Below are 23315 nucleotides of genomic sequence, written 5' to 3' on the forward strand. Positions count from 1 at the left end.
GGCAGGAGGCCTTTCCATTATCTTCAGAATCTTCATCCTTACATTGATCAGAGCTATCACCGTCCCAGCAAGTGATCTTCTGGATTGGATTGGACATGGATGTGATGTCATTTCGGGGGCTTGTCGTTCTCATCAAGAACCTCGATCTTCACTTCGCAGTGTGTCCACTAGTCCGCCTCCATCCTTTGCTTCTACCACCAGGGTGTAGTCACGTGTCTCCCTCAAAGTCCAAGGGCTCCTTTACGGTGATTTTCCCGGTTGTCTGGGTTCAGCCTGATTTCTGACGGGCTCCTTAGTGCTTCAGGTTAAAGCACCGACAATGATGAAGGTTCGTATGCTCAGATCAGCTACGTCTGCAGCCAGAGAGTCCAGTGAAAGGCCCGTCATAATTCAGGCTGGATCCAGAAACCGGAAATCACCGTAAAGGACCCTTGACTTTGAGGAGACACGTGACTACACCCTGGTGGTAGAAGCAAAGGATGAGGCGGACTAGTGACACACTGCGAAGTGAAGATCGAGGTTCTTGATGAGAACGACAATGCCCCCGAAATGACACTCACATCCATGTCCAATCCAATCCCAGAAGACTCACTTGCTGGGACTAGCTCTGATCAATGTTAAGGATGAAGATTCTGAAGATAATGGAAAGGCCTCCTGCCATTTGCAGGATGATTCGCCTTTTAAGATAATATCGTCTGCCAATAATTATTACAAAATTGTCACAGACAGCACCCTGGACAGGGAAAGTACCCCGGAGTACAATATCACAATCACAGCTGTAGACAAAGGCTCTCCCCCACTCTCCACCCAGAAAACCATCCTGTTGCAGATCTCGGATATCAATGACAACGCGCCTGTCTTTCAGAAAGCTTCTTACACCGCCTATGTGCCAGAGAACAGTCCCTCAGGGGCCTCTATTTTCAGTGTAAAAGCCTCAGACCGGGATCTGGACCGGAACGCCCGAGTCACTTACTCCTTCCTGAGCAACAACCTAGAAGAGGTGCCTCTCTCCTCCTACATCTCCATTAACTCCCAGACCGGAGCGATCTATGCGCAGCGCTCCTTCGACTACGAGCAATTCCGGGAGTTTGAGCTGCAAGTGAAGGCCCAAGACGGCGGGTCCCCGCCTCTCAGCAGCAATGTCACCGTCAGGGTATTTATTGTGGATCAGAATGATAACGCCCCTCGCATCCTGTACCCTTCGCTCGGAGCCGATGGCTCCGCCTTGTTCGAGATGGTCCCTCGCTCGTCCGAGGCAGGTTATCTGGTGACTAAGGTGGTGGCGGTGGATGCTGACTCAGGACACAATGCCTGGCTCTCCTACCACCTGCTCCAGGCCACGGACCCGTCGCTCTTCAGCATGGGGCTGCAGAGCGGGGAGATCCGGACAGCCCGCGCCTTTGCGGACAGAGATGCTGTGAGGCACAGGCTGGTCACCCTGGTGAAGGACAACGGGCAGCCGCCTCTGTCCGCCACAGTGACTCTCAATCTGGTGTTTGCCGAGAACTTCCAAGAGGCTCTTCCGGAAATGAGCGACCAATCGGGTGACTCGGCATCTCAGTCTGATTTACAGTTCTACTTGGTGCTTGCTTTAGCCCTGATCTCATTTTTCTTCCTCCTGACCGTTACACTCGTTATTGTGATGAAATTGCGAAGTTCAAGGAAACCTAAATTACTTCAGTGTTTTGGTCCTGACTCTTATTCAGAGGCTAGCCACAGGTTCCCACTGAACTATGATGATGGAACTTTGCCTTATTCATATCAGCTGTGTTTATCCTCGGATTGCAAGAAGAATCCTAATGTCCAGATAGCAGAGAATATTCTGTGTAGTGACAGCTCAGGGATGCTATTTCTGGGCAATGGAAGTAGCATCTTACATACTCAGAAGGAGACTGCTGGGGAGGTAAGTTTCTAATTTCATACTCATCTTTGTTTGCAGATTTTTAAAGTATATGTTTACCTCTTTAAGGAGTGTAGGAGGTCATTGTGAAATTGAACGTGAGTAATTTTTCGGCTATTATGTTGTACACATCACTGGAGTCTCTGAAACAGGAATTAATCATAGAACAATAAAAATATAAAAATGTAAGACTGGCAGGGACCTCCCAGCCCTCTCTACCGAGTCAGGGCCAAGAAAACCTATACCATCCATAACGGGTGTCAAGCTGTCCTGCAATGAATCAAGAGCCTGGACAGACTGTTAGGAAACAGGGCACAACTCCCCGCTCCTACCCATTGGCTGTGAATTCTATATATAGTTTTCACCAACCAATTATCCAATTAACCAAGTGTAAACTCCTTAAATACTTTAACAGCATTAACATGTAGTCACGGACAGTCCCCTTGGATACTCCAATCGGTCTCACCACCAAGGTAAGCTTGCCGTTGTGATTTACCGTCCCTTCCACCAAAGATCAGAGCAATAGTCAGGTTACTCCCAGTCCCAAAGGATTAGTCACTTACCCCAGGTCCATTGCACTAGAGGTCTCACATCAAAGACCAGGCTAGTAGCCAAATCTATAATAAAGTATCTAAGCATTTATTAACTAGGAAAAGATTAAAACAGCTAAACATACACACTTAAATGAGTTATAGTCTTAAATTTCAAAAGGTAGTAGATTAGAAGCTTCTCTAATAAGCAAGTTCTATGTGTTCCTTGGGTCTAACACTGGCTAAGCACTTGGGATCTTTTGCTTATGTTTCTTAATCCTGGCCCCTTAGAGTTTAATTAGCATAAATATACAGTTCCTCCTTGCTAGGGCTTCTGATTCCTTCCTCTCTTCTGCTTCAGCTTGCAAACTTAACTATTGTGAGGAATTCATGTGCAGGTTTCCTACTCATGGAGTACGGGGGAAGAGTAATAAACAGAGTCTTTTGTCTTCTGATGTTTCACAATAGTTGTTCTGGTGTTGATGGGCCTTCTTTGCCAGGCAGGACATAACATCTTTTGTTGGAGGCTAGTATTTAACACGAGTTAATGTTTCTGTCCTGTCTGGTGATTTACAGAGGCTTATAATACAAATGCTTAAATATTACCTTACAATGTTGGATACAGATTTTATAAGTGAGATTAATGCACGCAGAAACTTACAAGCATTCAATAAATTCTAAACACTAAGCACATTTTTATAATTCTGATACCTGTTTTAATAATACTAACACTCAGGTGAACTATACTGATTCCAGCTACCTGTTTGTTAATATTCAAATGAGGCATGGGGACCTTGGCAGAAGTTGGCACCTAGTTTGCCAGCATCACAACAGGTGTTTGTCCAACCCCTTTCTTTAAAACCTCCAATGATGGGGATTCCACAACCTCCCTTGGAAGCCTAGTCAAGTGTTTTGCTGCCCTTATAGTTAGAAAGGTTTTCCTAGTCTAACCTAAATCTCCCTTACTGCAGATTAAGCCAATTACTTCTTGTCCTTCAGTGGACATAGAGAACTACTGATCACCATCCTCTTTACAACACCCTTAACATATCTGAAAACTGTTATCAGGTCCCCTTTCAGTCTTCTTTTCACAAGACTAAATATGCCCAGTTTGTTTAACCTTTCTGCATAGGTCAGGTTTTCTAAACATTTGATCATTTTTGTTGCTCTCCTCTGGACTCTCTGCAGTTTGTCCACATTTTTCCCAAAGTGTGGTGTCCAGAATTGGACACAGCACCGCAGCTGAAACCTCAACAGTGCTGAATACAGGGGGACAATTATCTCCTATGTCTTACATATCACACTCCTCTTAATACACCCCAGAATGTTATTAGCCTTTTTCACAACTGCATCACACTGTTGATTCATATTCAATTTGCAATCTGCTATAATCCCATGATCCTTTTCAGCAGTACTACTATCTAGCCAGTTATTCCCCATTTTGTAGCTGTGCATTTGATTTTTTCCCTCCTAAGTACTTTGCACTTGTCTTTATTGAATTTCATTTTGTTGAATTCAGACCAATTCTCCAGTTTGTAGAGGTCATTTTGAATTATAATCCGGTATTCCAAAGTGCTTGCAAGCCCTCCCATCTTGGTGTCATCAACAAATTTTATAAGCATACTCTCCACTCCATTATGAAAGTCATTAATGAAAATATTGAATAATATTGGACCCAGGACTGACCACTGCAGAACCCCATTAAATACATCCTCCCAGTTTGTGAATTAACCATTGATAACTACTCTTTGAATAAGGTCTTTCAACCAGTTGTGAACTCATCTTATACAAATTTCATCTAGACTGCATTTCCCCAGTATGCTTATGATAATGTCATGTGGGACTGTGTCAGAAACCTTACTAAAATCAATATATATTATATCTACTGCTTCCGTCCAATCCCCAAAGCCAGTAACCCTGTCAAAGAAGGCAAATAGTTTGGTTAGCATGTTTTGTTCTTGACAAATCCATGCTGGCTATTCTTTATAATTCTGTTGTCCTCTAGAACCTTACAAAATGATTGTTTAATAATTAGTTTCAGTATCTTATAATTCAGTATCACTAATTAGTTTCAGTATTGTTTAGTAATTAGTTTTAGTATCTATCCTAGTATTGAAATTAGGCTGACAGGTCTATAATTCCTCAGGTTCATCTTTTTCCTCTTTTAAAAGACAGATACTATGTTTGCCCTTTTCCAGTACTCTGGGACCTCATCTGTCCCCTAGGAGTTCGCAAAGAAAATGGCTAACAGTTCTGAGATTGCTTCGCCTAGTTTCTTAAGTACTGTAAGATGAATTTCGTCAGGCCCTACCAACTTATTTAAACATTATTTAACCTGCTCTTTCCCTATTGTGGCTTGTGTTCCTTCTGTATCGCTGCCTGCAGTGACTCAAGAGAGTAAGTACTAAAGTCAGGCCAGACTGTTAGGAACCATGGAACAAACCCCAAATTGGTTGTGAGTTCTATACTTAGATTTTGCTAAACAAATATCAAGTGTAAACACCTTAGGCACTATGACAGCCTTAACATGGAGTCACAGATAGTCCCCTTATTACTAGTCTGTCTCACCACCACCATGAGCTTACCTTTTTAATAGATAGTACCTGACATCAAGAATCACAGCAATATTCAGGTTACACCCTGTCCCAAAGGACCAGTCATTTACCTCAGGTCAGTTGCACTTTAGATATCATGCTAAAGACAATGCTTCTGTCCAATTCTATAATAAACTTTATAAAGATTTATTAAATAGGAAAAGAAAATCCAAGATTTATTTAAAAAGTTAAAGCAGGTAATCATAGAAACACAAATGAGATGCAGTCTTTATTTTCAAAAGCTAATTGAAGCTTCCATAATAAGTAAGCAGCATATGTCCTTTAGGGTAACCCAAGCAAAGCAGCTGGAGATCTCTTGCTTATGCCTAGAAACACTTTGCACCCAGAGTTCAAGCAGCATAGAGATAAAGTTCTTTTTATTCCCCTACTGGCATGTACTCTCAGCTGCAAGCTCAGCTGGTGAGAGGGTGCTGTGGAATACACCCCTGTATTCACACCCTACACATTATTGTAATAATCTTTGTACAACATATGCCTTGAAAGGTTTCATATGAAAACTCATAATTTGCTGGTCAGTAATGTACTGGTAAAATATGTGTGGCAACATTGCATGTGAAAGTATAAAATTCCCCAGTATGATGTTATGAACACGTGTTCTACAGCCCTGCCCAAGCAGAAATCAGGTCTGTCCTAAAGAAAGGAAGGAATGTGTGCTTGCCTTAATTTGCATTTAAGCAGCAAACAGAGTCATCAAGCAAGGAGGGAAAACAAAGGAAGTTCAAACAGGTGGAAAAAAACAGCATGGAATATTCTTCCACATGTACTCTTTGTCTCCTGGTCTCAGCTGGAAATATTTTTCAAGGGGTGGGGGGACTGAAATTATAAAAAGAAGGGACAAACTGCCCAAGGGATCCCTCTTTCTCTCCCTGCCCACATCATTCTCAGCACTTGAGAAGACAAAAGGAAACAGCCATTGGACTCTGGGGGAGGGGTCCTGACCTTGGTCAGTAATCTGCTGGAGCATGTGGTGAGAAAGTGTGCTTTGCTACTAAGATAGTTTCTTAAGTAGATACTAGTAAGCTTTTTATCTTTGTTTTTCTTGTAACCATTTCTGACTTTGATGCTGCAATACTTGTTCTCAATTAAAATCCATCTTTTTATAGTTAATAAATTTGTTTTACTGTTTTATCTAATCCAATGTGTTGAAATAGAAGTGTCTGGGTAACTCCCTTTAAGATAATAAGATTGCATACTATTTCCTTAAAGGAATTATGAATTTAATATATTTGTACTGTCCAGAAAAGGGCTAGGCAGTATAGGACATACATTACTGGGGGAAGATCTGGGACTGGGGGTGTGTTATGGTCATCCTACAGTATAGCCAAGGCTGGCGAGAGCCAGGGTATACCTGGCAGGCTGCAGTTACACACAGACCTTCAGGGTGTGGCTTACATCCTGGAAGGCTGTTTGTGAGTGGCCCAGGTGGGAGCTACTACGGCAAGGCACTGTAAGGCACCCACAATTGCAGGGAAGGGGTGACACAGTCCTCCACCAGTCTGGATTGTGCCCCAATATGACACAGAGGGGTCTGCTTGCATGATTCATTTTCGTAGGAAGAAGAACAGAACAACAACAGTCTTTTGTCCTCTTGTTGATGAAATATAGGGAAATTCCAGGTGCAAGGATCCACAATATTCCATCTGGTATCGATGGACCTTTCCTTCTGGGAAGGGCATAACACCTTCAGTTGAATATCAGCCCTTCAGACTAGATGATGTCTCTCTCCTGTGTGGTGATTTACACAGTCACAGAGGCTCACACTACAGCCACTCAAAGATTACCTTACAATATGGGTTACAGATGTTATAAATGAAATTAATACATGCAGTAACTCACAAGCATTCAATAAATCCTAAACATGTTCTTGTAATTCTAACATCTGTTTTAACAATACTAACACATAGGTGATCCAGATTGATTTTAGGTATGTATTTTTCAGTATTTAATTGAGACCTGGGGACCTTAGCATGAGCAGGCACCTGCTCTTTCAGCATCACACTTTCTTTCTTGTTAATATTCATTGTATTAATTATCTGATCACTGTGAGACTACCTCTGAGTCTGTTTTCCCTGACAGTGCCACTGATCACTTGGTAAGGCAACTCCCATCTTTTCATGTGGTGTATATTTATAGCTGACTACTTTTTTTCACTCCATGCATCTGATGAAGTGGGTTATAGCCCACAAAAGCTTATGCCCAAATAAATGTGTTAGTCTCTAAGGTACTACAAGGACTCCTCATTGTTTTTACCTAATACACAGTCATCATTCCTAAATACTCATAATCTTATACTTCTGTAATCCTACAATTTAAGTCTATTTAGCTTACATTGATTATATATGAAATGAGAAATAGCACAATGATAAATGGGTGATAAAATGAACTAATTGGCTGCAGTTTTAAGAGAACTGTCCATGATGATGCCAAGATCTCTTTCTTGAATGGTAAAAACTAATTTAGGCCCCATCATTTTGTATGTATAGTAGGGATTATTTTTTCCAATGTGCATTACTTTGCATTTATCAACATTGAATTTAATCTGCCATTTTGTTGCCCCATCACTCAGTTTTATGAGATCCATTTGTAGCTCTTCATAGTCAGCTTTGGATTTAACTGTCTTTAGGAATTTTGTAGCCTCTGCAAATGGTTTACCCCCTTTTCCAAATAATTTATGAATATGTTGAACAGCACTGGTCCCAGTACAGATTCTTGGAAGACCCCACTATTTACTTCTCTGCATTCTGAAAACTGACCTTTATTTCTACCCTTTATTTCCTATCTTTTAACCGGTTGCTGAGCCAAGAGAGGGCCTTTCCTCTTATCCAAGACTGCTTATTTTGCTTAAGAGTCTTTGGTGTAGGACTCTGTCAAAGGCTTTTTAAAAGTCCAAGTAGGCTATATCAGCTGTATGGTGCTTGTCCACATGTTTGTTGACACCTTTAAATAATTAGAATAGATTAGTGAGGCATAATTTCCCCTTACAAAAGCCCTTTTGACTCTTCCCAAATCTATCATGTTCATCTATGTGCCTGATAATTCTGTTCTTTACTATAGTTTTAATCAATTTTTTTAAAGTTCAAAAGGAACCCAGTTAGTCATTATAAATACAAATATATAAAGAGATTATTATTATTCCACCAGTTTCTCACCTCTTAAATATCCCCTATATAGCATGAAGTTATGTTCTGATATGAAGGTTTTATCTGCATAAATTTGTGATGGCCACTTTACTCAACTGCGCCAAGGCCATTAGAGAGTTAAGTATGTCATTCCAAAGAAGTGATGACAAAACCATTAAAACACCTCTTCCTGTAACTGTCCATGCCACATGTCTAATAAGGGGAAAATCTGTAGTACAAATATTTGAGAGAGTTTAAAACAGTTTGCTTGGCCTTCTCTCTCTCTCTCTCTCTCTCTCTCTCTCTCTCTCTCTCTCTCTCTCTCTCTCTCTCTCTCTTTACCTGCCTCTGTCAAGACAGACTCCCTTAGTTACCATGAGTCCAAATGTTCAGTGGTCATGTGATGCCTTAAACATTTAGATAATATCTTTTAAAAAGTCTTTGTATATAAATGTGAATATGTAATATTCTTAGGGCTAGTTTCCCTACTCTTTCCAAAACGAGAAGCAAGTACTGAGTACCACTGGAATGTTGTGACTCCTTTTCTGCAGCACAGACAGTGCTCCTATTTCTTGCAATTCAAGATATGGGCTCTTCAAAGTAGCACTGGTGTATGACTGACTATTGACTACCATGGGTCTAGGCTCCTTGTTTTAATTTTATTTTTGTAGACGATAAAGGCATATACCACTGTAGAGGGGGAAAGGAAATATTTATTTGCCTGTTTGATAGTTTAAAATACCGTTTTAAGCTTCTCCTAGGTTTATAATATTAAACACTACCCTGGAAGAGGTGCATTAGTGGTCAGAGCTTTCAAAGGTGTATAACCAACGATAAAATTAGGTGATTTTCCTCACCATCTGTGTCTGCAATTGATCACATTGTATGACTACTACCTGTGTGTTGTGTTTATATGATTTGATATTTGAAATGTGTGCATTATAGGAATATATATATACTTCTTAAAATAGCATTCTTTTAGCACCATTTCCAATAACCTCCCATTGTCTTAAATATTATAAAACTCAATATGAAAATTGCCAGATTGGTAAAAATTATTGTATATCACAGAATAGATATAGCCAACTCATACACAGCGCTCCTGATTCGTTTATTAATATTTGATCCATAGTGCAGTAACTGAATATATTGGCTTGAAGGACAAAAATGAACAAGTCAAATATAGAAAAAAATTGAAATACATCTAGTGATGTAAAAATCAGAAATAAGATTACTACAAGGATGTTAGCATTCAACAATTGCACAACGCACCACCAAGGTCGAATGCAGAGAGGCGAATCAGATTGGAGAAACATATCCATATACACTTACAATATGCATAACTCTGGACAAAGCTATGTATGTGTAGTTCATAATCAATCATGGTAAATTTAAACAAAATTTTAATCACTAAATCCTTATAACTAATAAAGTCAGATTCAGTACAACAAAAATGCTTATTCCTTGTGTGTACCTCAGGCGAACACATACATATTAATGAGAAAACAGAATATTTACAGTGTTAACCATCCAGTGAAAAAGCGGTCAAAAATTCCACCAAGGAGATTCTGCAGTTATTGGTTGAGACTCTGAGCGCCGCTGTTGACCAGTAAGGGAGAGGAACGCGACGAGAGATCCAGCCAGCCCAGCACTGTTGTTACACAGCACTGAACACTGACAGAGCAGAAGCACATTCAACGGGTCTGGATTGAACATTGCAAAGGCAGATATTCGCTAAAACTGACTCTGGTTTAACAATCAACGTTGCCGGAACCAGGGGGTCCAAATACAGAATCAAGACACGTTTCTTGACATAGAGGCGTGTCCACATCAGCATGGGATTAGCAGAAACTCAAAAGCTCCGGCACTGCAAAGGGCGAGCCCTGTTCTGCTTTATGTTGGTTACAGTTTGGGAGGCGGTTTCTGGGCAGACTCGCTACTCGATTCCCGAGGAAATGCAGAAAGGCTCCACTGTGGGGAATATCGCAAAGGATCTGGGGCTGGATATAAAGGAGCTCTCAGACCTCGGAGTCCGCGTTGTATCAAAAGGTAGGACGCAATATTTTGCTTTGAATGTTAACAGCGGCAATTTAATCACAACGGAAAGAATAGACAGAGAACAGATCTGTGGCCGAATGGAGAAGTGTCTGTTAACTTTTGAGATTATTGTTGAAGAAAAAATGAAGCTTTATAGAGTTGAAGTTGAAATCACAGATATTAATGACAATGCTCCCAACTTCCAGGCGGAAGAATCGGAAGTAAAAATCAGCGAGACAACAGCACCGGGATCTCGGTTTCCCCTGCAGGAGGCGCAAGACCCAGATTTAGGGATAAATTCTCTGCAGAGCTACCACCTCAGCAGTAATAGGCATTTCTCTCTGGATGTGCAAACTGGATCAGATGGAGTTAAATATGCAGAACTGGTGTTGGAAAAGTCTCTGGACCGCGAAGAACAAGCTGTTCATGATCTAATCCTCACAGCCACTGACGGGGGAGATCCAGTCACGTCCGGCACTGCGCAAATCCGCGTCATTGTTCACGATGTTAATGACAATGCACCAGTTTTCAGTCAGTCTGTCTATAAGGTTAATGTTTTAGAAAATATGCCTGCGGGGTCCACGATGGTGACAGTGAAAGCGACTGATCCGGATGAAGGGATACACCAAGAGGTAAAATACTCAATCAGAAAGATAACCAATAAACCTTCACAGATATTCCACTTGGATTCATGGACGGGAGAATTAACAGTCGTGGGGAACTTGGACTTTGAAGAAGCTGCGTTGTATGAAATTGAACTTCAAGCTCATGACGGGGGAGGCCTTTCTGACAGATCCAAAATTGTGATAGTTGTTAGCGATGTGAATGACAACGCTCCAGAATTAACAATCACATCTCTCGTCAGCTCGATCCCCGAGGACTCTCCCCCGGGGACTGTCATCGCCCTTTTAAATGTGCAAGATCCAGACTCAGGAGAGAACGGGGAGGTCACGTGCTCCACACCTAGCAACCTCCCCTTCCAGCTGAAGAAACCCTTCGAGAATTACTACAGTCTGGTGACAGACCGAGCCCTGGACAGGGAGCAGGTGGCAGCATACAACGTCACAGTGACCGCCACAGACAATGGGACTCCTCCTCTTTCTACAGCCATCACGATCCCACTCCGGATTTTAGACACGAACGACAACTATCCCCTCTTCGATAAAACATCCTACACCGGCTACGTCATGGAGAATAACCCGATAGGAGCCTCCCTTTTCTGCCTGACGGCGCATGACTACGACTCGGAGGACAACTCCCGAATCACTTACTCCATTACTGGAACTCAGATCCAGGAAGCTCCGCTCTCCTCCTCCATCTCCATTATCTCCGAGACTGGGGCTCTCTACGCTCTGCGCTCCTTCGATTATGAACAGTTCCGGGAGATTCGGTTCCAAGTGCAGGCTCAGGATGGGGGTTCCCCACCTCTCCGCAGTAATGTCCCCGTCACTCTCTTTATACTGGATCAGAATGACAACAGCCCGCACATCTTACACCCCTCCTTTCCCACCGATGGCTCCACGGGAGTGGAGTTGGCCCCTCGCTCCTCCGATCCGGGGTACCTGGTCACTAAGGTGGTGGCGGTGGATGCAGACTCCGGGCAGAACGCCTGGCTCTCCTACCAGCTGCTGAAGGCTACAGAGCCGGGGCTCTTCTCTGTAGGACTCCACAGTGGCGAGATCAGGACAGCTCGCTCCTTTGTAGACAAAGATGCGCTCAAGCAAAGTCTGGTGGTTTTAGTGAAGGACAACGGGCAGCCCCCTCTTTCTGCCACGGCCACTGTCACGGTGGTGGTGGCTGACAGCATCCCCGAAATCCTCTCCGATTTAAGCAGCCTCTCAGCTCCTGCAGACCCCCAGTCCAGTCTCACCTTGTATTTGGTGATAGCTGTGGCTTCCGTTTCTTGCTTGTTCTTTACCTTTATCATAGTATTACTGGCCCTGAGGCTCCGCAGGTGGAGAAGCTCGCAACTGTTTGACTCCTCGAGTGTGACTTTCCGTGGAGTTCCCGTCTCGCAGTTTGTGGGAATCGATGGAGTCAGAGCTTTTCTTCACTCCTACTCACATGAGGGTTCTCTAACCACGGACTCCAGAAAGAGCCAATTCAACTTTCCCAAATCAAACTATGCAAATAATCTGACTAGTCAGTACGCTTATGAGATAAAAGATCCTATTCTAATTACTGAAGAGTTAGCCAATAACAGGGATCAGACGTCCATTCAGGTCAGTTAATATCTGGTTAACCTTGTGATTTATATTTGTAAATGTAGCTAGCTGTTAATCGCTACAGAATTACTGAGTGCATCAAGTATTTGGGGGCCTGTATTAGAGAGAATGCTGGGGTGGGGGGGGGAGAGATTATCGGTGATACTAGATGTTTTCCTTTTAAAGCTTTGATCATCCGAACCAGCATGATACTATATAAGTTACCTTACTTGAGATATTACAAAGTAAGGACATTTTCCTATATTTTTAGAAACATAGATTTTCAGAGAGAATAAGAATGTTACTGAAGGGCAAAATGTTTCAGTGACAGCACAGTTCTCAATATTAACTTATTTTTATAAACCAGTGTATTTAACTCCAAATATGATTTCATCTGACTTTCCGTATTGCAAATAATACAGGGTAGAAATGCATAATCATGAAACTAAAGTTATGTAAGTATTTGATTAAGAAGAAGAGACTATTTAGACATTCTTTTAAATTTCCTGCAATAATAATGTTCTTTTGTCTTGTAAATGAGCCTTGAGAATTTGAGAGAAATTCATGACACATTACAGTCATGAGTTTTTATAGCATGTAGTTAGCATTACAGAAAAGATTCTGTGCGCGGTGTTGTAGCCGAGTTGGTTCCAGTATATTGTCTTTTATTGGACCAACTTCTGTTGGTGAAAAAGACAAGCATTCGAGATTACACCGAGCTCTTCTCGGTAAACTCGAAACCGTGTCGCATTCACCAACAGAAGTTGGTGCAATAAAAGAAAAGATTCTAATATTTATTGTATTTTTTAAATTAAAACAGTAATATATGTTCCCAAAGTACATTGTTTAAAGCAATCAAAGAAAGGCTAGGAAATATTTTTGTATAGTGGGCATGTGATTATACTTACATGATTTGACGGTCTCCTTTGTCTTTGTATCTCTGGGAAGACTTTGAATACATTTGCTCACGAGGACTCATTTCACTTTTCCATTCCTGTTTAGTTTTTGGAATGTGTGGAAAACTATCAAAGTCTTCTTTAGCGCAGTTCTATGAGAGAATAGGACCTGGTTTCTCATTATAGTTCAACTCAAGAGAAATTTTTTTAGTACTTTTTAGAAACAACCTGTGTATTCTGAGTGGGCAGATTACTTTCGAAGGAAAGATCACCTAAAAGGGACAATAAGGGCTAACCACGAAAATAGTTTTGCTCAGGAGTTTAGATGTATATTTTGAACGCGCAATCACTTGTGCTATTGGGTTTAAAAACTATTGCTTTCTGTCAAACGCTTTAGAACTGCGCTTAGCTGAATCTCACCCATAGGAGTGTTTGTGGAGAATGTGGTTAATACATGGAAATTGTTGTTCTTGTACATATTCATTACACAGACACACACCAAGACATACACCCACACATATACGCATATATATGCAAACAAAGGCAAAGAAATCTCAAGAATTGTAAGTTTTACACTATCAATAAATAGATACCCACACATCTATATCTATATCTATCTTTCTTTTTATCTATATTGAAAAAGCATTTAGACTTTACATTTATACTTACATTAGAAAACAGTTATTTATACTTCAAGGCAATGCTTTTATTATACTACATGTTTTGCATTTCCATGCAAATTAGGAGAAAAAAGCACAAAACAAAACAAGCAAATCTACATGTTTGTGAGTAGTACTGTACCGGCGCCTTGATAAGATCGCTGCTGTTGCAGTTCCCCCGTTGAGACTCAGAGTGCCGCTGTTGGCCAATGCGGAGTCAGGGCTGGAGCTGGAGATCCACCGGAGCCTCCTGCAGTGTGATTGCTCCGTCACACTGCGCAGATCGCAGAGGAAACAACAGAGGGACCTTCCCAGTCCGGCTGAGAAAAGGGAACTGCCGTTAGAACACACAATACCGGAATGTTTATCCCTCTGTTGGGATGGGATTTGTAAACACCAGATGTAACCAAAACAGGGAAAGGAGAGAGCAAATCAGGCAGAGGCAGGAATGGAAATCAGGCGCCGAAAGCCGAGCCGGGCAGTCACACGGCAAGTACTGTTGTTTCCTTTCTTATTGTCTTTGTTCTGCCGGGCGGTCTCGGAGCAGATTCGTTATTCCATACCTGAGGAAATGGCGAAAGGTTCCCTTGTGGGGAATCTCGCCAAGGATTTGGGATTAAATATCAGAGAATTGCAGCAGCGAAAGCTCCGTGTCAATTCGGAAAAGCAATACTTCAGTGTGAATGGGGAAAATGGCAACCTGTATGTGAATGGCAGGATAGACCGGGAGGAGATATGTCGGGAGACACCCGTTTGTGTCCTGACACTCGAAATGGTTGTGGAAAATCCTTTAAATGTTTTCCATGTAAATGTAGCGATCCAGGACATTAATGATAACGCCCCGCAGTTTATCAAGAGTAACATTGGTTTAGAAATCAATGAGTTAGCACTGCCAGGTACACGATTTCCCCTACGACGAGCGCAAGATCCAGATACCGGGATCAACTCAGTGCAGAGTTACCAAATCAGCAAGAGTCCGCATTTTACCCTGGCTGTGAAAGAGAGCCCGGATGGAAATAAATACCCAGAATTAGTACTGGAAACATCTTTGGATCGGGAAAAACAAAGTTCCCATCACTTGATCCTGATGGCTGTGGATGGGGGAGATCCAGTCAAATCTGGGACGGCTCAGATTAGGGTTAATGTCACTGATGCCAATGACAATCCCCCTGTGTTTACTGAGGAGACCTACAAAGTCAGCCTTAGGGAAAACCTACCACGAAGCTCCTTAGTGCTTCAAGTGAAAGCCACGGATAAGGATGAAGGATTAAATGCGCAAATCACATACTCATTCAGCAACGCGAAGGAAAATGCTCGTACAGTGTTTCATTTAGATCCTGCGAACGGAAGAATTACAAATACAGAGTATTTAGATTTTGAAGAAACAAACACATACATGCTGGAAGTAGAAGCTAGGGATGGGGGTGGACAAACTGCTCACTGCAAAATACAAATAGAAATTTTTGACGAGAATGACAACGCCCCGGAAGTGACATTTACATCAGTGTCCAGTCAAATACCGGAAGACTCAGCGCGCGGGACCGCAATAGCTCTGATCAAAGCCCATGACCGAGATACCGGAGAGAACGGACAGGTCACCTGTTACATTCTAAAGAGTCTGCCATTTACAATAGTGTCCTCCTCTCGCAATTATTATAAAATCGTCACGGAATCTTCTCTGGACAGAGAAAGGACCCCGGAGTACAATATCACAATCACCGCCACAGACAAAGGCTCTCCCCCACTCTCCACCCAGAAAACCATCCTGTTGCAGATCTCAGATATCAATGACAACGCCCCTGTCTTTGAGAAACCTTCCTACACCGCCTATGTGCCAGAGAACAATCCCTCTGGAGCATCTATTTTCAGTGTAAAAGCCTCAGACCGGGATCTGGACCGGAACGCCCGAGTCACTTACTCCATCCTGAGCAGTAACCTGAGCAGCAACCTCGAAGAGGTGCCTCTCTCCTCCTACATCTCCATTAACTCCCAGACCGGAGCGATCTATGCGCAGCGCTCCTTCGACTACGAGCAATTCCGGGAGTTTGAGCTGCAAGTGAAGGCCCAAGACGGCGGGTCCCCGCCTCTCAGCAGCAATGTCACCCTCAGGGTGTTTATTGTGGATCAGAATGATAACGCCCCTCGCATCCTGTACCCTTCTCTCGGAGCCGATGGCTCCGCCTTGTTCGAGATGGTCCCTCGCTCGTCCGAGGCAGGTTATCTGGTGACTAAGGTGGTGGCGGTGGATGCTGACTCGGGACACAATGCCTGGCTCTCCTACCACCTGCTCCAGGCCACGGACCCGTCGCTCTTCAGCATGGGGCTGCAGAGCGGGGAGATCCGGACAGCCCGCGCCTTTGCAGACAGAGATGCTGTGAAGCACAGGCTGGTCACCCTGGTGAAGGACAACGGGCAGCCGCCTCTGTCCGCCACAGTGACTCTCAACCTGGTGTTTGCCGAGAACTTCCAAGAGGCTCTTCCGGAAATGAGCGACCAATCGAGTGACTCGGCATCTCAGTCTGATTTACAGTTCTACTTGGTGCTGGCTTTAGCCCTGATCTCATTTTTGTTCCTCCTGACAGTGACACTGGCCACTGTGATGAAACTGAGAACGTCAAGGAAACGTAAATTACTTCAGTGTTTTGGTCCGGAGCCTTATTCCAAGACCGGCTCTAGGTTTCCACCCAACTATGAAGATGGGACTTTGCCTTATTCCTACCAGTTGTGTTTGTCCTCAGACGCCAGGAAGAATGAATTCACTTTCCTGAAATCTAATGTGCAGATGGACAGGAATATTCTGTGCAGTGACAGCTCAGGGACGGTGTTTATTGGCAATGGAACAAGCAGTTTACATGGTGGGACGGAGACTGCTGGGGAGGTGAGTTTCTGTTTTAATGCCTCATATACTATCTTTATAGAGAATACGCAGTCATTGTGAAATACTGCCTTAATGTGTTTAGGCTTTTCTTTTGTACCCATTTCCATAATATTTGTGGCCTCAGACTTTGTCCTCAGGTGGAGGACAGCGAAAGTTATCCCCATTTTATAAAGTATAAAGCTCACCACAATGGGAATAAGTGACCTGGGCATTTCAGAGAGGAATTCTGCGATTTACCACAAGATAAAACTCAAATTTTCTAAGGCGCTATCCACTTCCTTAACTGCCAATCCCTTCGCTCTTTCCAAAGAACTCTTTTCTCTCATTTGAAAATATTTAAATTAAATTAAATTGAATTAAATTAAATAAGTGCATTTTGCAGCGATATTATGTACCTGCTCGCCAATATGATGTGCTTCTGCTAACGACAGAGAAAAATAGGACAACCTTTTAATTTTAATATGTAAAGTTCCATTAATACTCTTTAATATGCTTCTTTTGAACTGTTTTTGTTAAAAGTGCATAAGTTAAAACTGCCAAAAGTTTTGAAGTTGTTATAATCACAAATATGGAAAGTGCGCTCATGGTTTGGCCAATGCCTTGCCTCTTTCTTGTGAATTTTATAGCATGATATTGGGATATGGTGTCATATAAAGCTAGATTTTTTATGACTTTATTATTCACCAGTGGGAAAGTGATGAGGAAATTTTGTAAGTCATCTTAAATAAGTGATGATATAACCGTAACACATTACCATAGTGTGTTCTAGATATGGCACATCATTTACATGGAGGAAAGTATTTTACAAATATCTGAGCGATGAAAAACTATTATAGGGCTATTTTTCTGTCTTTATCTGCACTTGTCAGGCCAAGTTTTCTTAGCTACCGTGAATCCAAATATTCAGGGGATCATAGGGAGCCAAAAATATTCGTAAAATTATATTTGAAAGCCTTTTTATACATACAGCTGGCATTTTGGGGGGACGGCTCTCTGCACTTTCCAGATCCCAGAGCCCTCCTAAGCAAGTGGTGAGTCCACTGGAAATGTTAAACTCCTCCTTTGCAATATCCTAGATCTACTTATAGCCCTCCAGGATCTAGAGATATGGACCCAACTGTCCCAGAGTTATGACTGAACTGAATATTAGCTACCATGAATTTCGGGCCAGTTTAAATATTTCAAGGTAGGGGAAGGCGCATAGTACATAATTTTCCTGGAAAGTTTATAGTTCAAAATTTCAGACTGTTAAAGCATCTTAGCGGTTTGGAATGTTAGAAAATTTCCTGGAGGGGGTGCAGCAGTGGCCAGGGTGCAGCTGAAGTGGTCAAATATGCATGAGAAATTGAATAATCATGTGATATTATTAATCATATTGCTCTGCAATTTATTAAATTGATATTAACACCACATATCTAGCATGTGTCTGTATATGTGTGTTGGCTGTGTACGTACATGCACTCGTGTATCCTTTCATATTTGGACTTTATGTTTATTCCTCTTGTGGCAGTATATCCAGGAAGCTAACAGCCTCTTATTGTAATAGATATTATAAAGCTGAATGTGAAACTTTATTGTACAATTTTTGTATCACCCTTTTGACGAGCCCACCCACAGATAGCGCTCGTATGGCTCCTATATTTCTATGTCATCAAATGAGCTGATAATGAATATAGTGAATTAATGACAAATTTGACTGAGTCAAAATATCTGAAATATGAACAAAATATTATTTAATGCGACAGATGTACAAGTCAGGTATAAGGTTAGGAAACGAGGATATCAGTATATTACAACTATACAGTTAGTGAGCAAAATTCTCATAAAATTCACAGTTATATGGAAGTGCCACATATAAAGAGAGAATAACTCTGGCAAAATCGATGTATGTTAGATGTATGTTAATTCATAGAAAACATATCAAAATTGCAGATATATTATCAGTAACTTTATAAGAAATTGAGTCAGATTCGCCTCCGACAACAATGTATTTGTTTTCTGGAGATATATTGGACTCCCCTATTTACCTGCAAAACAGAACGCAGCATATTTTAAAAGGTTAAATGTCAAATATGAATACCAACGTACACACTCCAGCACAGAGCTACTGCAGTAATTGGTTGTTACTCTGAGCGCCGCTGTTCACCAATTAGGGAGAGAAACGCGACGAGAGATCCAGCCAGCCCAGCCCTGCTGTTACACAGCACAGAACCCGGAGATCAGACTCTCACTCCCCGGGTCTCTCTGGACTAAGCATTAATGGACGATACTGGCTGAAACTGGCTCCTGATTTGATACCCAATATTTTCGGAAATATTTGACCAAAGATAAAATCCAAACGGAGACATTCGCTGACAGAGAATCGGCGGCGCTACATCAGCAAGGAAATGACCCGGCACTGTACAGTGCGAGTCCTATTCTGCGTGATATTGGTTGCCATTTCGGAGGCAGTTGCTGGGCAGATTCGCTATTCCATTCCGGAGGAAATGCAGACAGGCTCTTCCGTGGGGAACATCGCAAAGGATCTGGAGCTGGATGTAGAGCAGCTCTCAGACAGCGCCGTTCGCATTGTTTCCAGAGGTAGGACGCAGTATTTTGCTTTGAATTTTAAGAGCGGCCATTTATACATCAAGGAAAGGATAGACAGAGAAGAGATCTGTGGTGGGATGGAAATGTGTCTGTTAAATTGTGAGGTTATAGCTCAAGCTAAAATGAAGCTTTTTCCGGTCGAAGTAGAAATCACAGATATTAATGATAATGCTCCCAGCTTCCTGTCAGAAGAATTCGATTTAAAAATCAGTGAAACAGCAGCCCCAGGATCACGGTTTTCTGTGCGTCAGGCAGAGGACCCAGATATGGGACTAAATTCCATCCAGAGCTACCAACTCAGCAGTAACAGGCATTTCTTACTGGATGTAGAAACGCGATCTGATGGAATAAAATACGCTGAATTGGTGCTGGAAAAGTCTCTAGACCGGGAAGAACAAGCAGTTCACAAGCTAATCCTCACAGCCACTGACGGGGGAGATCCAGTCAGATCCGGCACTGCGCAAATCCGCGTAATTGTTCTCGATTCTAATGACAATGCCCCAGTTTTTAGCCAGCCTGTCTACAGAATGAGCATTTGGGAAAACGTGCCTGAAGGTTCCCCGGTTGTCACAGTAAAAGCCACTGATCCGGATGAAGGAGTCAACAAAGAGGTGAAATACTCTTTCCAAAAAATCACAGACAAAGCTTCCCAAATGTTCCACTTGGACCCTAAAACTGGTGAAATAACAGTCGTGGGCAAACTGGACTTTGAGGAAGCTGCATTATATGAAATTGAGATGCAAGCGCATGACGGGGGAGGCCTTTTTGACAGATCCAAAATTGTAATCGTTGTTCGCGATGTGAATGACAACGTTCCGGAAATCGCTCTCAGATCTCTCATCAGCTCGATCCCCGAGGACTCTCCCCCGGGGACTGTCATCGCCCTTTTAAATGTGCAAGATCCAGACTCAGGAGAGAACGGGGAGGTCACGTGCTCCACACCTAGCAACCTCCCCTTCCAGCTGAAGAAACCCTTCGAGAATTACTACAGTCTGGTGACAGACCGAGCTCTGGACAGGGAGCAAGTGGCAGCATACAACATCACAGTGACCGCCACAGACAATGGGACTCCTCCTCTTTCTACAGCCATCACGATCCCACTCCGGATTTTAGACACGAATGACAACTGTCCTCTCTTCGATAAAACATCCTACGCCGGCTACGTCACGGAGAATAACCCGAGAGGAGTCTCCATTTTCTCCCTGAGGGCGAGTGACCCCGACTGGGGGGAAAACGCGAGAATCACTTACTCCATTAATGAAGGAGACAGAAGCGAAGTGCCTTTGTCCTCCTCCATCTCCGTTAACTCCAAGACTGGGGCTCTCTACGCTCTGCGCTCCTTCGATTATGAACAGTTCCGGGAGATTCGGTTCCAAGTGCAGGCTCAGGATGGGGGTTCCCCACCTCTCAGCAGTAATGTCTCCGTCACTCTCTTTATACTGGATCAGAATGACAACAGCCCGCACATCTTACACCCCTCCTTTCCCACCGATGGCTCCACGGGAGTGGAGTTGGCCCCTCGCTCCTCCGATCCGGGTTACCTGGTCACTAAGGTGGTGGCGGTGGATGCAGACTCCGGGCAGAACGCCTGGCTCTCCTACCAGCTGCTGAAGGCTACAGAGCCGGGGCTCTTCTCTGTGGGACTCCACAGTGGCGAGATCAGGACAGCGCGCTCCTTTGTAGACAAAGATACGCTCAAGCAAAGTCTGGTGGTTTTAGTGAAGGACAACGGGCAGCCCCCTCTCTCTGCCACGGCCACTGTCACGGTGGTGGTGGCTGACAGCATCTCCGAAATCCTCTCCGATTTAAGCAGTCTCTCAACTCCTGCAGACCCCCAGTCCAGCCTCACCTTGTATTTGGTGATCGCTGTGGCTTCCGTTTCTTGCTTGTTCTTTACCTTTATCATAGTATTACTGGCCCTGAGGCTCCGCAGGTGGAGAAACTCGCAGCTGTTTGACTCCTCGAGTGTGACTTTCAGTGGAGTTCCCGTCTCGCAGCTTGTGGGGATCGATGGAGTCAGAGCTTTTCTTCACTCCTACTCACATGAGGTTTCTCTAACCACGGACTCCAGAAAGAGCCAATTCAACGTTACCAAATCAAACTATTCAAATACTCTGACCAGTCAGCAGACTTGTGAGATAAAGGATCCTATTCTAGTTACTGGAGAATTAAACATTAGTAACGGGGATCAGACCTCGCTTCAGGTGAGCTAATATTTTTGGCCTTTTTTATGGTCTAAATGCATTTGTGGAGCCAGTAAAGGCACTTGTAATTCATTTGGAATTAGATTATGTGGTATTGTAATCAGCAGAGTATTTGGCCACTACATATAAATAAAATGTGTTTGTGAGTACAGTAAGGTTTGTACTGAGCTATAAAGAAGAGATATTCTAAATCACTTTATCAGTTCCTGTTAAATAGAGATTGATATAAAAACCTGGCACTACCTTTGTCTATTTTTGGTGATGTGGACCTATAATTATAGTTAAATTTATCTGTCATTGGTGCAGGGATATTTCAAGATTTTTTTCCTTGCATCATAGGATAGATTTTGAGCACACAGGTTTATTAGAACCAATTTTAACTTCCCAGAGATGCTTGAAATTTGAGATACGTGAGGGTATGACTGGCAACCTTTTACTGTGTTTCCTTAGGGCAGTTCTATAGGAGAACTTTGTCTAGTGTGTACTTACAGTTCAGTTTATGAGACTGGAACCTTTTCTTAGTTGATTTAGAAATACTTTCTGTGGTGGACAGATTTTTTTAAAGAAAAAAATTAATCTAAAAAGGACAATAATGCTCTACATGTAAGTAAGAAAATTGTTTCGCTCAGAAGTTTTCTTTGAGGCCCGTGGCCGCTCATGTCATTCTCGTATTAAAAATATTATCTTGTGTCCAACAATAGGTAAGTATCTTTAGGTGTATTTCAGGTATGTGGTAGATGTGATTCTTTAAATAGAAATTGTGAAAAATTTTGGAAAGTTCTTACCATTATTCATATTCATACATACATACACACATACATACAAATATATATTTAAAGAATCAGACCCACCACATGCACAAATATGGCACAGAAAACTAAGGCCTGGCACTATCCACAGATGGATAGATACACGTGTGCAGAAGCAAATAGCATTCACGGCTATTTTTTATTTTTCTTTATTATTTATTTATTATTGTTTACATCTATTTTGTGATTCACTTGTTTACAATTAGGGACAATCATTTTAAAATGCTGTACATATAGAATACATTGTAAGCAGAAAATAAAACCTCCCATGGTAGTCACTTGAGCTCTACTGGCACCTGAATAAGATCGCTGCTCTTGCAGTTCTCCGGTGGAGACTCAGAGTGCCGCTGTTGGCCAATGCGGAGCCAGGGCTGGGGCCGGAGATCCACCGAAGCCTCCTGCAGTGCGATTGCTACGTCACACAGCGCAGATCGGAAAGAGCATAGCAAAGAAACCTTCACAGTCCGGCTGAGAAAGGGGGACGTCCTCAGAGCTCTCTGTACACATAATCAACAGGCAATCCGGGCTCTGTCTGCGATAAGTTACTGTTGATTCCCTCTTTTCTAATGTAATGAAAACAAAGAAAAAGAAACAGGAAGAAGAGAGGAGTTCTGACCGGCATTGGGATGGAAATCAGCGGCCGAGAGCGGGGCTGGGCAGTCACACGGCAAGTACTGCTGTTTCCCTTTTTATTGTCTTTGTTCTGCCGGGAGGTCTCGGGGCAGATCAGTTATTCGATTCCTGAAGAAATGGCGAAAGGTACCCTTGTGGGGAATCTCGCCAAGGATTTGGGGCTGAGTGTGAGAGAACTGCCGCGGCGAAAGCTACGAGTCGTGTCTGGAGCTAAAAAGCAATACTTCAGCGTGAATGGAGAA

The 23315-nt window shown here is 42.7% G+C and overlaps 1 protein-coding gene across 3 annotated transcripts in view; it reads left to right on the forward strand.

Moving 5' to 3' along the window:
- LOC144269650 (protocadherin gamma-A11-like) overlaps positions 1–23315 on the forward strand; it is a 347802-nt gene that overhangs the window by 236356 nt on the left and 88131 nt on the right. The window contains exon 1 of one of the 3 annotated variants that reach the window (XM_077825475.1): positions 14244–16838. The exons of 1 other annotated variant lie outside the window; for it this stretch is intronic. In XM_077825475.1, coding sequence (XP_077681601.1) covers positions 14409–16838 — 2430 coding nt within the window. In that variant the 5' untranslated portion in view covers positions 14244–14408. Of the gene's footprint in view, positions 1–14243; positions 16839–19086; positions 21632–23315 lie in introns of those variants that run through there. One more of the 3 variants, XM_077825476.1, reaches the window with a different exon arrangement.

This window comes from Eretmochelys imbricata, chromosome 8 (assembly GCF_965152235.1).
Source record: "Eretmochelys imbricata isolate rEreImb1 chromosome 8, rEreImb1.hap1, whole genome shotgun sequence".
NCBI lineage: Eukaryota > Metazoa > Chordata > Testudines > Cheloniidae > Eretmochelys > Eretmochelys imbricata.